Source organism: Mustela lutreola, chromosome 2, assembly GCF_030435805.1.
Source record: "Mustela lutreola isolate mMusLut2 chromosome 2, mMusLut2.pri, whole genome shotgun sequence".
Lineage (NCBI taxonomy): Eukaryota > Metazoa > Chordata > Mammalia > Carnivora > Mustelidae > Mustela > Mustela lutreola.
This window is the reverse complement of record NC_081291.1, coordinates 164,670,435-164,688,298: the sequence shown is the minus strand read 5'-3', so window position 1 is coordinate 164,688,298 and position 17,864 is coordinate 164,670,435. Positions and strand designations below refer to the sequence as shown.

At 36.8% G+C, this 17,864-nt stretch overlaps 1 protein-coding gene across 3 annotated transcripts in view; it reads right to left on the bottom strand.

The window, feature by feature from the left end:
- Positions 1 to 17,864, bottom strand: part of USF3 (upstream transcription factor family member 3) — a 51,290-nt gene that overhangs the window by 15,975 nt on the left and 17,451 nt on the right. Inside the window, exons 2-5 of one of the 3 annotated variants that reach the window (XM_059164092.1) lie at positions 8,121 to 8,245; positions 6,419 to 6,483; positions 5,261 to 5,289; positions 3,970 to 4,052 (exon numbers count right to left, since the gene is read on the bottom strand). In XM_059164092.1, coding sequence (XP_059020075.1) covers positions 3,970 to 4,052; positions 5,261 to 5,289; positions 6,419 to 6,465 — 159 coding nt within the window. In that variant the 5' untranslated portion in view covers positions 6,466 to 6,483; positions 8,121 to 8,245. The remainder of the gene's footprint in view (positions 1 to 3,969; positions 4,053 to 5,260; positions 5,290 to 6,418; positions 6,484 to 8,120; positions 8,246 to 17,864) is intronic. The other 2 variants (XM_059164091.1, XM_059164093.1) reach the window with 2 other exon arrangements.

Below are 17,864 nucleotides of genomic sequence, written 5' to 3'. Positions count from 1 at the left end.
TTTATTTAAAAATATATCTTGGAGGGGTACCTGGGTGTCTCAGTGGGTTAAAGCCTCTGCTCAGGTCATGATCCCAGGGTCTTGGGATCGAGCCCCACATCGGGCTCTCTGCTCAGTGGGGAGCCTGCTTCCCCCTCTCTCTCTGCCTGCCTCTCTGCCTACTTGTGATCTCTGTCAAATAAATAAATAAAATTTAAAAATAAAAATAAGGGGCGCCTGGGTGGCTCAGTGGGTTAAGCCGCTGCCTTCGGCTCAGGTCATGATCTCAGGGTCCTGGGATCGAGTCCCGCATCGGGCTCTCTGCTCAGCAGGGAGTCTGCTTCCTCCTCTCTCTCTCTCTGCCTGCCTCTCTGCCTACTTGTGATCTTTCTCTGTCAAATAAATAAATAAAATCTTTAAAAAATAAAAATAAAAAATAAAAATAAAAATATATCTTGGAGATATTTCATTGTAGAGTTTAGATATCTATGTTATACTTTCTAAAGGCTGAATTTATTTTATTTTTGAGTCCATTACTGACAACTATTTAATCTGTATAAGAGGCATTTTGTTTTTTTATTATTCAGCTATTAAAAATGTTGCAGTGAATGTTTAATTTCTATTCCAGTATGTATATTATTAAATATCCCCAGTACTTTCTCAGATAGCTCTTTTCAGGTGGAATCGGTGATTCAGGGCTTTGGTTCACAAAGTTACAATTCTGGGTTTCTTAGATTGAGTCCCAACAGAGATCCAATATAATCTAGGAAATATTTTACTCTAGAGAGAAAAGATAGATATTATCCTTTCTTAAAGCAAGAGTTGAGACAAAGGCAGAACATGATAATGCCCATCTACTTGCCTCTCTACTGAAGACGGGGCTGAGGACGTGTAGCAACAGTGAAGAAAATCTTAATCTACTTGGCTTCTGGGAGCCAAATACTGACTTCCATTGCACATTCTAGAACAGCAAGGAAGTTGAATGACTATGGTTTCCTTTCAGAGAAACTTGTAGGAATGAAAACCAAGAGCAGGAAAACAAGATATTACTGGGAAAACACCAAAATTTCCTGAGAAACTCCTGTACATTGACATGTGGAGAAAGAAAAACAATCAGAAGACAGTTCCTGCCCTTAAATTTGCTATCATGTTAAGGAAGCTCAAAGTACATTAAACACACACACACAAATAAAAAAATACACGTATGCAAGACTAAGTACAACCCTGTAGAAGAGAATGAAAAGAAAGTGAAGTATAAGACCTTGCCAAGGGAGATGGTGTTGAGAAGCAAGCAAATTGATCTGGCCCTCTGAAAGCCTGAGGAGGTACAGGATGGACTGGGAAGCTCCAACTACCACAAAAGTTGTGGTGACGTATGGGGTTAAACTGAAGAGAGTGGTGGAAAGACTCTTCTTATGCAGTAATAAAAACCCCCTCTCTCCCACACACACATCCTACGCAACTGTACCAATGCAGGAGACAAGTTCTGTAAAATCTGAACTAGAGAATTCTGGCCTCAGGGATGGTTGGCAAAGAAGTGGACAAGATGAGGCAACTCAATGAAGACAGGAGGGTAAAGTAAAATTCTGCCTCCTAAAGCATGAGACTCTCCAGCACCCTTTCCCCAACCAGCTCCCAGAATGTGGCAACCAGCCTTATACTCTTCTTCCCACCCTTCCCCCTCCTAGATAGGGTGCTGAAGGATTCTTCTCTGGAAAATAAAAGTTATAGCTAGTCCCAAAAGTAAACAAGCTACCAATATTGATATTTTTTAGTGCCACAAAAACAATACTAGCTTACCACTTAATCACTCCACAGTTAAGAGCACCAAAAGTCAAGCCTATTCAATCAGCTTTTTAATGCCTCATTCTCAAATATGAGAAAACAGCTAAGTATCCCTAAAATTTAAGCAAAGTCCCCAAAATGAAAGACAAAACAACGAAACAAAGAGAAAAAAAAGAACATTAGAAGAAACAAAAACAAGAAAAAAATTTTAAAAACCTATATAACATTCTCAGAGATGATATAATGTTGTATTCATGAACCAAACATACAATATGAAAAAAAAAAAACAAAGAGAATAAGAAAAAGACTCTTGAAAGTATTAAATTAAAATTAAAAGTATGAGAGCTGAAATTTAAAAACAGAAGAGTTGGAAAAGACCAGTTGAGACTGAAGAGCGGCAGAAGGTTCTAGAAGTAAAGTCTCAAAGGAAAAAGAGAAAACAAATTATGTGATACACTTGACTATGCAGTAACCCTAAAGAGACAGTTGGAAGTGTGGAAAGAATTAAAGAGAGGTATAGAGAGAGGTGCCTAAGAGGCTCAGTTAGTAGAGCATGGGACCCTTGATCTCAGGGTTGTGAGTTCAAGCCCCACATTGGGTATAGAGCTTACTTAAAAATAAAAAATAAAATTTTAAAAATTTAAATAAATAAATATCAAGATTGGCATATAAACAGGTAAGCAAATGAAAAGTGAGGCAATTATTAACCCCCCAAAACACAAAAGTTACGTACAAGACAAAACATAGTAATAGTATTCCCTCCTACAATTAACCATATTTTCAGTCTAAAAAACAAAAAACTGAATACCAATTTAACCAAAAGTTTGAGTAGAATTATATTGGGAGGATTAGACAAGGTGAAGCCAAAGGAAAAGAATAAGAAGACAATAGATAAAATCTAAAATAGAAATATTAAGATATAGTAATAAAAGCTTATTATTTCAAAATATAAAGGTTATTTCAGAAGAAAGAGTTGAGAATGGATGCCTTTAAGTTGTTGTACTAGACTTGGGAAGCAAGAAGTCCAGAGGCTCATATTGTTGTTGTAAGGTTTTTAGTGCTATTTGTTATGTTTATATATTAATTTTCACATATATTAATTTAATTAAAAACTAACCAAAAGGCTAAGACAAATTATGAAATCCCATTATAATGAAACACTACATAACCATGAAAAAGAAAGGAGATCATATGAGGAAGGGTATCTGTAACTAAAAGTCTAGTATATACCAGTGAATGAAAATAACAAGGCAGGTTATAAAGCAGCACTTGGTGTCTAGATATAGATACAGATATATAAAATCATGAAGCAATGTGTAACAGCATGTGTAAGATGTATAACAACAATAGTTATAATAATATAATAGTCATAATAGTAGCTATAACTTGGAAGTAGCATGTCAATTTATTTTTCAAACTTTTTTATGCCTTCCATATTGTTTCCATTTTGTTTTATTTTGTTTTGTTTTCAGTAAGCACATTTTATCCTCATTATCACAGGAAACAAAAAGCTTTATTCATGAAGGAATACTGTCCTGTTTAAAAGCTGAGATTTATGTACCACTGGATGTTGATAGGGCACAGAGAATAAAATAGAGATCTTTGGAAGATTCTAGGTAATAATTTATTTTTTTTTTATTTTTTTTTTTTTTTTAAAGATTTTATTTATTTATTTGTCAGAGAGAGAGCGAGCGAGAGCGAGCACAGGCAGACAGAGTGGAAGGCAGAGTCAGAGGGAGAAGCAGGCTCCCTGCGGAGGGCAAGGAGCCCGATGTGGGACTCGATCCCAGGACGCTGGGATCATGACCTGAGCCGAAGGCAGCTGCTTAACCAACTGAGCCACCCAGGCGCCCCTCTAGGTAATAATTTAAGACAAAAAATATGACTGACAGAAAATAAAAGAAATGCCTGGTAAATACAATAGCACATAAATAAAGGTAATCATAGGACTGAATAATTCAAGATCTTAAAGATCTAAAAATTATGTGGTCCATCTGACTATGCAGAATGCTCTGCTATAAGACTGCTATAAGTATGGGGAAATTAAAGATAGGTATATAGAAAATTAAGCAAATGAAAAACAATGAGGCAAGTAACTATATACCATAAACAACAGGAAACAAAAATAATCATTCTGAGCAAAGAAACAACTTAGAGAATTATATCTTCACAAGTAAGGAATGAAAATATGAGTGGACTTCTTACCTGCTTCAGGGCAGGGGAACACGGGATCAGCTCTCCTATCCTATTTATTCCGGCATTGATTTTCTTCTTTCTATGCCTCTCCACTAGACAGGGAGGAAAATCCATTTATCAAACCTTATGGTACCAATGCCAAAGTTTGTTATTCTCCCTGGGTAAAGAAATTTTAGGTAAAGAAATCCCTAACAAAATTTTATCAAACAGTATCTATTGGAGACAAATAACTACAATTAGATTTCTAAGAATGTCATATTTTAAGTCTAGTATTATAGGAACTGATAAAAGTAATACTTCTATTAACATTTTAAAATGTGATCTATAATAATTAAATTCGAATTATAAACAGAAGTTGCTATGTTTCAAGTAATTACTAGAGATTTTAGTGATAACTGAAATTTAAGAACCTACAAACAAGCTAAGTTACTAAACAGCTGCATTTTCATATGGGCAAAGGAGACCTACTTAGATTATAGAACCTTAAAACACCTTTTACGATGACTAGAAGGCTGTAGCCCCTGAAAAATAAAGTGTTATAAAATGTACCAAATTGTAAAAGTACATACAATTACTTCTATAAATGTTTATCTGGCTTTGGCCTAGAATTTTGATATTTTGAGATAAAATCAAATATGTATTTTCTATATTTCTCTGTAATTGAGGACTCCATAACTTCATTAAGACTCTTCACATTTCTAGGACCTTTAAGGTCTACAGCCTGCTGCTCATCTCTCCCCTACTCCTGTAGGCAGCCAGCCCCCTCTAGAATTTCTGCAAAGACACATACTCTTTATTCCATTTGGCAGAGGTAGAGCTGGACCTCCTCAGTGAGTGAAACCACTTAAACCTCTAGTTCCAGGGATACATATTAATCCTTAAATTATTTAAATAGACAATGAATCAGCAGATAAACCACCTTCGTGAGCCTGGGGGCTTTTTGTCAATTAAACAATAAAGAAATAAAAAATAAGGAACAGGGGCACCTGGGTGGTTTAATCAGCTGAGCATCTGCCTTCAGCATGATCTTGGGGTCCTGGGATGGAGCCCCATTTAGGGCTCCCTGCTCAGAAAGGAGTCTGCTTCTCCCTCTGACCCTCCTCCTCACTCATGCTTTCTCTCTCAAAGAAATAAATAAAATCTTAAAAAAAAAAAAAAAAAAAAAGTAAGGGACATTTCCCCAAAACATAATGAATAATGATGCTATGCTTACAACACAAAAACTTAAAATCAACTACAGTATAATTTCATTTTGAATGTAAAAAGTGCTAACAAATATAATTGAAATTGTTGTTTCTACCTGCGTTGTGTGTCTCCCGGTTTTTCTTTCTGAAACAAAAAGATAAAAGGAACATGAAAATAATGGGAAAACATTTTTAACACTTTATATTTTGAGAACTGTAAGAATAAATTTTATGAATTTGTATTTGTTGTATCAACAGGAAACCACCCAAAGAAACATTTTCTTAATAAATATTATGGTATGGAAAACATTTAACTGTAGGTACATCAATGTAAATTTAGAATCCACGATTTCTAGAAGTAACTACAATTCTCTATTCTTCCATACCCAGAAGTCATTGGTTGGGAAGTAAATTAATCACTGAAAAAACCTTAACTATTTGAAAAATGTAATTAAAGAGCTAGTCAACTCTCAGAGAGATATCCCAAGTAGGTAACCTCTGATGTTTGCCCTGGTGGCCGGGAAGGGGTGCTGTGAATGTGTAAGGGATACAAGAACAGGAGGAAACTTCTAATCGCAGGGAGAAAAAAGGCAGCCAACAGCACCCAGGCACAGATTACTGGCATTTGAGCCATGTTTTGCATTTGTGTACCTAAAAGCTAATTTCCTAAAACCACTGATTTTCCCTTTTATGTACAAACATTAGCATTCCCTAATAGCTATTTGGTAAAGAAAGAGAATGGGGATTTTAATATTAATGAAAGCACCAGGCATGCAATTCTAAGCAGAAACACTGCCCCAAATGCTGGAAATTCAGAAAGGGGCTTATACAAAGAACCAGAAGTAATATACTGCTGTGCATATTGTAATGTTAGAAAATTATAATGTCAGAAAATTGTAATGTCACAAAACGTCTATTTAAATTGACTTCAGTCTAAATGAATTTATGATTTATAAAGACTATAATACTGTGTGCAAGTAAAATTTTCATGAGAAGGTAAACATTTAACACAGATTTGGTATTATACAATTTTAATTACTTCCTACCATTCTTACTTGTTACAGTGTTAATAAAATGAGGAGGACAGGTAAATTTTAACTCTATACTCCTTTTGGTACATCTGTATTTATTTATCCACACATATTCTGAAGAGCAATGGTTTTCCAGGCACCCAAATGAAAGTTCCCTGAGGACTGCCTTTTTAGCAAAGTAGGGACTAATTCTGCTTTTTATCTGCCCAAACTATATGTTATTTTTGGACCGGGGCTACGTACCTGTGCTGCTTTTTTGTAGGAGTCTCATTCTCTGTCATTTCTGGCATGATTACAGTGATAGGAAACTACAAGGCAAAGAAAGACACACCAGAAAGTTTAAAGTCAGTATGTCAGAGAAATTGATTAATAGCAATTTGGTTTGAATACCAAAATGCTAAAAAAACAAAAGTGATGTCATGAAAAAAGCGCTAGCTTAGCTGTCGTGGATAGAGAAAGGTATAAGAAAACAGGACAAAAAACATCGTGACTAGCAAATGGAGGGCATGGTGAATGTCAAATGGGAGACACAGCCAGGAAGCGCTTGAGAAGACTGGAATAGAGAAAGATCATCATGGGCTTGAAAATCTAGAAAGGCTTAATGGTGGTGTGGATTTGAGCAAGACCTAGAACAACAGGTAAAACGTATTTGATTTGGGAGAGTATGTTATTTGTTCACGGTACTGTTTAAAGTGTTCTACAAAATTTAAACTAAAACAATAGTCCTCCCCTCTGAACACAGAAAATCAAAAGCGACAAGTGCACAGACACATAATATTCCATACACGGAATCAACTCATTCACTTATTTGCTAGCCTTCTCTCAAACTGCTAGAAGTCTTACGTTATCACTCGAGTCATGAAAATCTAGGAGTATGGAAATTCTACTTATACTTAAAATATCAGATACTAAAGAATATACATACTATAAGGAAATATATTCATATGCCCCAAAAAGCCTGAAAGCAAATACATGAAGATACTAGTTAATTGTAGTTATGTAAGGCCAGCCATATTATAGGTGTTTTCTCTCCCTTCTCTGATTTTCAAAAATTTCATAATGAAAACCTTAATGCTTTTAAGTCTCAGGGACTGACGGCCTTTCAAAAGCGGTCTGTCCAGCTGGGATACTTGTTTCTGCACACTGAAGGAGGTGCAAGGGCAGTTTCCCATTTTCTGAGTTTGGAATTAGAAGTCAGAAAGCAGGAGTTCAGGAGTGCCTGGGTGGTTAAAGTGTCCAACTCTTGATTTTAGCTCAGGCTATGATCCCAGAGTTGTGAGATGGAGCCTGAGTGGGCCCCAAGGTAGGCAAGGAGCCTGCTTGGGATTCTCGCTCTCCCTCTCTCTCTTCCCTCCCCCCCCTACTGTGTATGTCTGTACATGCAAGTGCTCTAAGAGAAGGAAGGTAGGGAAGAAGGAAGAAAGGAAGTAAAGAGGGAGAGAGGGAAGGAAGAGAAAGCAAGCAAGCATGAGTTTAAAATCTGGTTCTACCATTCCCTAGCCATAAGGTCCTGGGCAAGCTAGATTAGCCTTTTGGAACCTCAGGTGCTTCGTCTTCAAAATGGACAATAATCAAAGCATCTAGACCCTTATTTTGAGAAAGAAATAAAAAATGCACAGCAGCAGGGTGCGCAGCAAAAAATAATTCAACCAATGTTAGCCATGAATAATAATGAAGGTATTTCAGGTTCCACTCTAGCCCTGGAAAGGTGGAAGAAGGGTCCAGGGAAATAAGTAGAAGTGAATGCTGACAACGTCATGACAGGAAGTATTGGCCAAAGCAGCCTATGAAGAAATGTGCACTCAAGACCCATTTCCAGCAGCTGATTCCACCCTCTCCCTAATATCATTGATGGCACACATCAGCCTAAAAGCAACACACTCACATTAGATAGCCACGTAACAACAATGTGAGGTGTGTGAGTAAATAAATAAATCCCTGTCACCTTTCTCACCCAAGGGCTTGCAGAATTTCTTCACTTTTGATTCCTGGCTTCCAACGCCTCCCGTTTCTGATCCAAATCTATCATCTTCTGCCAGAAGATGGTCTATAGGTTATGTCTTCTTCTTACTACACAAGAGAAAAATCAATGTATGTTTATAGTTGCTGGGTTTCCATTAACAGCATGTAAAATGACTGGCAACCCGTGGCATGTAGACAAATTTTTAGTGGCATACAGAATTACCCTGAATTCTCCCCACCACTTGAAAGCTAATGAACGTAGTTGCTTTAAAAAGTCACTCTCCAGTGGGTTGCCATGTCCCCCGGCCCTCCCCTACCAAAAAATGGTAGCAAGGACTACAGCCATTGGATGGTTCCCAGGAGATTCTTTCCTTCCTCTCAGACAAGCTCACTGTCCTTCAAGTTCTTACCTTCCTCCACCTAGGTCTTATGCTAAGATCTGCCCTCAATCATAAATTATCTTCCCTCAGTCTCCTACTTTCCTCTCCTCTCTTTTGACAGTGACAGAACTGACTCAGGGTGTGGCAGTGACACGAGAAGACGGCCTCTCACCATATATGCTCTAAAACATGTCGATTTGGGGGCTTCTTCCCAAAAAAGTGTTGGAATTTGTATTTTCAAAAGGTACTAGTTAAAAACTACAAAATTGTCAGCCCATCTCTGACCCACTGAATCAGTCTCTCAGGGAGGAATTCCAATCTTTAAGGGAGGAGCCTGAAATTTAATAATGCCCCCAGAGGATTCTTATCAGGAAATTTTAGAGAGGCAGGCAGGTATCTTTAGTTGGTGGAATTTCAGGCATCTGACTGATCACCCATTATAAGAGAGATTATTTGGGATACAGCAAGACAACTGAACATAAAATTTCACCTACAAACCCATAAGATCAGATTTCCCCTGTATCCATGAGTCACCATTTGGTCATTAGTGTCAGAGTTCCCATTGTTCCTCTGGAGACTTCTGAAAGTTTGCAGATTCATGTTCCAATTAAGATACATGAAGTAAAAGTTCCAATCTTCTAAACATTTAGAATCTTAAAGTAAATGATGCTAGAGGCCTATCAAATAAGTAAACATATTCATTGCATGGGGGTGGGGGTGAGAGGCAGGGGTTTAACTGAAAGAGGTTTATCATCCGCTTTCCCAAATGTCTCTATAAATATCCATCTCAAACCACATTTTAACCAATTCAACTATGTTTATCAATGCACAACTGTTTCCAGATGCTACTCCTGATATTAAAATTGCATCCCTCACATTAGAAAAGAATACTTACTGAAAAAAATAAACTATATAATACTGTCTTAAGTCCTTGTCCACCAATTCATTAACCTACTAATAAGGAAATGTTACTTTTAAAAATATACCTTTTAAAATATTTTAAGTGCCACGAATTTTTAAGGCAAAATTTCTAAATGTTATATTAGTAACCCATGAATTATTATTTTTCATGGTAAGAGAGAATTATTTCTGAAATTAATCAAATACAATGGTTCTTAAAGTGCGGTTTTGAGATCACTTGCATCAAAATCACAACTTTTTTTTTTTTTAATTTATTTATTTGACAAAGAAAGAGATCACAAGTAGGCAGAGAGACAGGCAGAGAGAGGAGGAAGCAGGCTCCCCACTGAGCAGAGAGCCCGATGTGGGACTCGATCCCAGGACCCTGAGATCATGACCTGAGCCGAAGGCAGTGGCTTAACCCACTGAGCCACCCAGGTGCCCCAAAATCACAACTTTTAAACTATTTTTGATCCTCACAGCAAAACTTACATTGAGTGAAACGCACAAATCTTAAGTACTCTGACCAAGGCACACACTAGTTTGACCCAACCCGTAGCAAGGTGCAGAACATGATTATGACTAGAGAAAGTTCTCATGATCTTTTCTAATCAAGACCTCCCCCTACTCCCACAGAGGCAACTGGTGTTCTCATTTTTTTCACCATTGAGCTTTATATGCCTTAACTGAGAATTCCGTTGTGTCAAGCTTTCACTCGGCTTAACGCTTCTGAAATTCATCCAGTAGTTTGTTCCTTTTTATTGCTGAGTACCACTGTGTAACTGTGTGGGAGTTTATAGTTCAATTTATTCATTTTTGTGTTGATGAACACCTGGCCTATTCCTGTGTTTTGGCTACTAAGAATAAAGCTGCTGTCCATGAACATTTCTGTGTAACATTTTTTGTGGATATCATCTTTCTTTCTGCTGAGTAAATATCTAGGAGTAGAAATGCTTCTTACACACCCTGCAGTTTTACTCCTAAGTATCCACTCAAGATACACTACCTATAAAAGGATATCCACAAAAAGACTTCTATAAAAACATTTGTCACACTTTCCCCAGAGTGACAATACCATTCTGCACTCCCACACAAAATGTAAGAGTTCTGGTTGCTCCAAATCCTTCCAACATTGGGTTTTGCTTACTTAATCATTTCAACCATTCTGGTATTTATATAGTGGAGTCTCATTTTCGTTTAATTTTCATTTCCTAGATGACTGATAATATTGAGTACTTTTTCCTGTGCATGCATGTTTAGACATTTGTAGATCTTATTTTGTCTGCTCATAACTTTTTGCCAGTTTTTTAATTGGATTATTTATCCTTTTATTGTTGACTTACAGAAAATCTTCATATATTCTGAGTTTTTACATCTTCTGGATACCTGTCCTTAATCTGAAATGTATTCTGCAATATTTTCTCTCATTCTGTGGTCTACCTATGCATTTTCCTAATTGTGTCTTTTGGTAAGCAAAAGGTCTTGATGAAGAAAAACTTACCAACTTTTAATTTATGATGATTCCGGGGCGCCTGGGTGGCTCAGTGGGTTAAGCCACTGCCTTCGGCTCAGGTCATGATCTCAGGGTTCTGGGATCGAGTCCCGCATGGGGCTCTCAGCTCAGCAGGGAGCCTGCTTCCTCCTCTCTCTCTCTGCCTGCCTCTCTGCCTACTTGTGATCTCTCTCTGTCAAATAAATAAATAAAATCTTTAAAAAAAAAAAAAATTTATGATGATTCCTTTTATGGCCTGTCCAAGAAACCTTTACTCATCCCCAAGATATTCTCTTATGATCGCTCCTACAAGGATTATGATACTGTCATATTTAGATCAGTGATCCATATTACATAAGACAGGAGATAGGGGTTAAAGTTCATTTTTTCTTCCGTATTGATAGTTAGTTGTTCCGACATCATGTGTTGAAAAGATTTCCTTTCCTCAAATGGTACCTTTGTTAAAAATCGAATGTCCATATTAGTGCAGTTCCATTTCTAGGCTCTCTCTTAAGTATCCTTATGCTACTACCACACAGTACTGATAAAGCATATGTTTAAAATATAGATTCTTATACCCCACCCCAGACCTACTTTCTGGACAGTCCAGAAATATGAAGTTCTAACAAGCTTCCTAGTTGATTTTTCTGCACCGTAAAGTTTGAGAAGTGTATTATTTTGATATTGCTTCTCTAAAACTGAGACAAATCAATGAATTCACAAAGTAATGAGTCCACATGGGAAGAACAGTGAACCTGGAATTAGGAAAATAAGTTCTCATTCAAGATGTGATACTCAAAAGTGAGGTATCGTTTTATTTATCACAACTTAGGGCCCACAATTCTTCACATGTAAAACAAGAGGGTAGGACCAGACCCAACCATTCAGGTATGGAGTGAGTGCCCACACTGCCTAGGAATTACAGATATAAAGATGAAAAAGGCAAGTCTTTCCTCAAGAACACAGTCTAGAACAGGGTTATTAAAGAATTTTGTGCAGTCATCACATGTGGGTATTAAATGCTTGAAATGTGGCTAGTGAGACCATAGAATTAACTTTTAATTTTACATAATTTTGAATAATTTAAATTAAATAGTTACATGTGGCTAATGGTTAACATATTGGGCAGCAAAGGGAATTTTAAAAATAATTTTTAAAAAGATGAATTTACAAATTAGTTAATGAATATCAACTTCCTAGTTTTGATATTGTCCTACAGCTATACGTCACTACTAGGGGAAGGTAATCAGTAGTACATGGATTCAGTAGTACATAGTATTTTTGTAACTTTCCTTGAGTCTATAATTATTTGAAAATAAGAAGTTTTTTTTTTTTTAATTAACTTATTTGACAGAGATCACAAGCAGGCAGAGAGGCAGGCAGAGAGAGGAAGGGAAGCAGGCTCCCCACTAAGCAGAGAGCCCGATGCAGGGCTATCCCAGGACCCTGGGATCATAACTCAAGCCAAAGACAGAGGCTTTAACCCACTGAGCCACCCAGGCGCCCCTGAAAATAAAAAGTTTTTAAAAACAAATTTAAAAAATCGGTAAATGCCACATACATAAAGAAAGTCTTGTGAGTCTGAGAACTCCAAGAATAAACAAAATATGGGAGGAAGGGAAGGTATAGGAGGTGCAGAGAGAAAGGAAACTTGGACTAGACTGTAACGGAATTTTCTGTGTCTAATAAGTATATTTAGCTTTTATCTCAAGATCAGTGGTTGTCAGATCAGTGATGGTCTGAAAAAGAGCCCCCCTGGTCTATAGTAAAATGAAAAAAGGTACAATGAAGTAAGGATTTTTTTTTTTAATTGACACGTCACTTACATACAATAAGTCATTAATTTAAGTCCATTGCTCAATGAATTTATATATGTGAATACACCCATGTAGACACCACTAAGATGAAGATATAGAACATTACCTCAACAGGCTCTCTCAAGGTCCCTGCCTCTTAATCCCTTGGAATTTCTTTCAAAAATATATATTCAAAGAAGAATATACATTTCCAAGGAAGACATACAAATGACCAACAAGTACATAAAAAGGTGTTCAACATCATTAATCATCAGGGAAATGCAAATCAAACCCATAATGAGATCTCACCTCACACCTATTAGAATAACTATTACCGGGGCGCCTGGGTGGCTCAGTGGGTTAAGCCGCTGCCTTCGGCTCAGGTCATGATCTCAGGGTCCTGGGATCGAGTCCCGCATCAGGCTCTCTGCTCAGCGGGGAGCCTGCTTCCTCCTCTCTCTCTCTGCCTGCCTCTCTGCCTACTTGTGATTTCTCTCTGTCAAATAAATAAATAAAAAAAATCTTTTAAAAAAAAAAAAAAAAAAAAAAAGAATAACTATTACCAAAAAGGCAAAAGATAACGAGGGTTAGTAAAGATATAGAGAAAAAGGAACCCTTGTACACAATAAATGAGAATGTAAATTGGTACAGCCATTATGGAAAACATTATGGAGGTTCCTCAAAAATTAAAAAGAGAAGTGAGGGGGCGCCTGTGTGGCTCAGTCCTTAAGCATCTGCCTTCGGCTCAGGTCATGATCCCAGGGTACCAGGATCAAGCCCCACATCCGGCTCCCTGCTTGGCAGGAAGCCTGCTTCTCCCTCTCCCTCTGCTGCTTCCCTACTTGTGTTCCTTCTCTAACTGTGTTTCTCTCTGTCAAATAAATAAAATCTTTAAAAATATAAATTTTTAAATAAATAAATAAAAAGAGAAGTACCAAAGGATCCAACAATCCCACTTCTGGATACTTATCTGAAGGAAATGAAAACACTATCTGCAATCCTGTGTTCACAACAGCCAAGACATGCAAACAACCTAAGTGTTCGTCAACAGGTGAATGGTTAAGGAAAATGTGACACACATACGTATATATGCAATGAAATATATATATTTACATATACATACATATACACAGGTATATATTTATACACATATATACGTACATAATGGAATATTATTCAGCCTTTAAAAAAGAAGGAAATCCTGATATTTGTGACATGAATCAACCTGGAGAACATTATGTTAAGTGGAATAAGCCAGATACAGAAAGACAAATAATGTATAATCACACCCACATGTAGAAACTAAAAAAGTTGAACTCATGATAATAGAGTGTAGAAAGGTAGCCGCCAGTGGCTAGGAGATAGGGGAAATGGGACATGCTCATCAGGGGTACAGACATTCAGTTTTAAGATGAAAAAGTTCTGGAGACTTGATATACAGTATGATGACTGTAGTTAATAATAATTTGTTGTATACTTGCAATTTGCTAAGAGAGAACATCTTAAAATCTTTTGTTCTTGCCACAAAAAGTAACTATGTGAGGGGATGGATATGTACATTAGGTTGGCCACAGTAATAATTTCACATTGTATACATATTGAAACAATTTACTGTATACCATAAATACATATAATATTTATTCATCAATCATACCTCAATAAGGCTGGAAAAATATACGTTTATATAGATTTAATATATATTTTATATATTAAATGTTTTTATATATTATGTATATATATAAAACACATGTTGATAGTGAAAACTATGCTATTACCTCACATATTGCTGGTGGGAATGTAAAATTGTACAGTCCCTTTGGAAAACAGTTTGGCAGCTCCTCAAATAGTCAAAACACAGAGTCCCTCCATGATCCAGCAATGCCACCTAGGTATATACCCAAAAGAACTGAAAACACATGTTCACACAAAAACATGTACATGGATGTTTGTTGCGGCAATACTCATAATAGCCAGTGAGTCAAAACAAGCCAAATGTCCATGTGAATGATGAATGGGTAAGTAAAATGAGCTTGTCCACACAAGGGAATATTATTCAGCAATACAAAGATATGAAGTACTAATACCTGCCATAGCCTGGGTAACACTTGAAAACCTTGAAACCTGACCCAAAAGGTCACATATTGTACAATTCTACTTATATGAAATGTCAAGAAGCAAATCCATAGAGACAGAAAGTAGATCAGTGGTTGCCAGGAGTGGGGAGAAGGAATGAAGTGTGATGGCTCATGGGTACGAGTTTTTGGGGGGGTGATGCTCTTGAATTAGATTTTGGAGATGATTGCACAGCTTTGTAAATATGCTAAAAAGCAATGAATTAAACACTTTAAAAGGGTGTTTTGTGACATATAAATTATATCTTAATAAAAAATACAAATAAAAAAATGAAAGGGAAAGCAAAAAATTATGCTATCAATGTAAAATGTTTGACATCTGCAGATTTAATCAATGCTCTGTTGGCAAACACTTTTTAAAAAATTATTTTAAAATAATTATAGAACCATTTATACACATTATATAACTATTTTATACATATAGCCCCATCTAATACTCACTAAATTATAAAGTAATTGGTATTAAAATAATTTAGTAATTTGTCCATAGTCACAAAGTTAAGAAGTAGTGAGGCAGGATTCTAACTTAATATAATCAAAATCCAGAGTCCAGGTCCTTAACTATTTTCATATAGTGCTTTTCTACCTCCCCCCTCCCTTGCAGAAAAAAAAGAAAGAAGAAAGAAAGAAAGGAAGGAAGGAAGAAAGAAAGAAGGAAAGAAAACACAGTATGGTGCATTTGTACCATATATGGTACATTTTAGCAAAACTATGTCTTCAACTACAATTCTGTTTCAATTTATATCTTATTGTCCTGGACATATGTAGGTGATAATATCTAGCCCAGAAAACTTATTTTCTCCTAAGGCCGCTGTTCACAGAAGACAAAAACATCAATCAGAAGCCATATGCAAATAAAAAGAAACTTGATTTATAGTTTTCTCATAAAACAAAATATTCAAATAATCTGCTTTAAACACGTGTTAAATGTTTGAGGTAGAATCCTACTGCTAGGGATTGTTTAGAAAGACTCAAAAGAAAAAAGAGGGCTCACAATTAAAAAAATTACCACAGAGCTAGAGTAACCACGATAGTGTGGTATTGGCATAAAGACAGACATGGAGATCAATGGAATCAAACTAAGAGCCAGAAATAAACCCTTACATTTGTGACCAACTGGTTTTCAACAAGGATGCCAAAACCATTCAGTGGGGGAAAGAACAGTTTTTCCAACAAATGATGCTGAGGCAATGGGATAGTAACATTCAAGAGAATGAAGTTAAACCCCTACCTTGTAACACATACAAAAATTAACTCAGAAAGAACCATATCCTAGCTCAACATAATAGCTAACACTTTAAAACTCTTAGATATGAAATCAAAAGCACAAGTGACAAAATAAAAATATATTCAATTTCAAAATTAAAAATATTTGTGCTCAGAGGGCACCATCAAGAAAAAGAAAAAATGGGGTGCCTGGGTGGCTCAGTGGGTTAAGCGTCTGCCTTCAGCTCAGGTCATGATCCCAAGGTTCTGGGATGGAGCCCCCCGTTGAGCTTCCTGCTCAGCGGGGAATCTGCTTCTCCCTCTCCCACTCTTACATCCCCCTGCCTGTACTTTCTCTCATACTCTGTCAAATAAATAAGATCTTTCAAATAAAAAATAAACCATGTGAGACATGACCTCATATCTGTCAGGATGGCTAAAATAAAAATGACAGTCAATAACAAGTGTTGGTGAGGAGGTGGAGAAACTGGAGCTCTCATATACTGCTGGTGGGATTAAAAAATGGTACCATCCCTTTGGAACAATTTGGCAGTTCCTTAAAATGTTACATATAGGGACGCCTGGGTGGCTCAGTTGGTTAAGCAGCTGCCTTCGGCTCGGGTCATGATCCCAGAGTCCTGGGATGGAGTCGCGCATCGGGCTCCTTGCTCGGCAGGGAGCCTGCTTCTCCTTCTGCCTCTGCCTGCCATTCTGTCTGCCTGTGCTTGCTCTCTCACCCTCTCTCTGATAAATAAATAAAATCTTTAAAAAAAAAAAGTTACACATAGAGTTATCATATGACCAAGCATTTCTACTACATATACTCAAGATAACTAAAAACAACTGTTCGCATACAAAAACTTGTATGTCAATGTTCATAGCAGGAATATTTATAATATCCAAAAAGGGGAAGAACCCAAATGTATACCAGCTGATGAAGGGATAAATTAATTGAGGTATATTCACACAACAGAATATAACTCAGCAATGAAAAGGAATGAAATACTGATACAGGATGGATGAAACTTGAAAACATTATACAGTGTGAGAGAAGCCAATCACAGAAGACAGCATATTGTATGATTCCCATCTACTTTAAATTCTGGAACATGAAAATTTAGAGAGACTGAAAGTAAATTAGCAGTTGCCAGGGGTGAGGAAGATGAGGAATGTCTGCTAATGGCCATGGGGGGGAGGGGGGGGGGCGCAAGCAGGGGAGGTATTTGTTCTTTCAGGGGTGATGAGATGTTCTGAGATTAGACTATGGTGATAGTTGCACAACTCTGCAAATATACTAAAACCACTGAATTTCACTTTAACCTTTACGGTATATGAATTGTATCGCAATTGCCCCGTTTAAAGGAAAAAAAAAAAGGAAAGAAATATTTGATGGAAGTCTCTTTGGGTAATTTGAAATTCTCTACCCATTCATCTTTTCCATCAGTTTATATGTCTGCTTGTTTTCAACATAAAATTCTTTTTTTTTTTGGTTACCAATCATCCTCAATTTTCCTATTACAGAAAATATGTGAAGCTACCAAGAATAAGTACAAGCATTTTTTTTTTTAAGTAGGTCTAGGGACACCCGGATGGCTCAGGGGTTAAAGTCTCTGTCTTTGGCTCAGGTCATGATAACAGGGTCCTGGGATTGAGCCCTGCATCAGGCACTCCGCTCCGCAGGGAGCCTGCTTCCGTTCCTCTTTCTCTCTCTCTCTCTCTCCCTCTCTCTGCGTTCCTCTCTGCCTACTTGTGATCTCTATCAAATAAATAAATAAATAAATAAATAACTCTTTAATAAATAAATAAATAAATAGAGTAGGT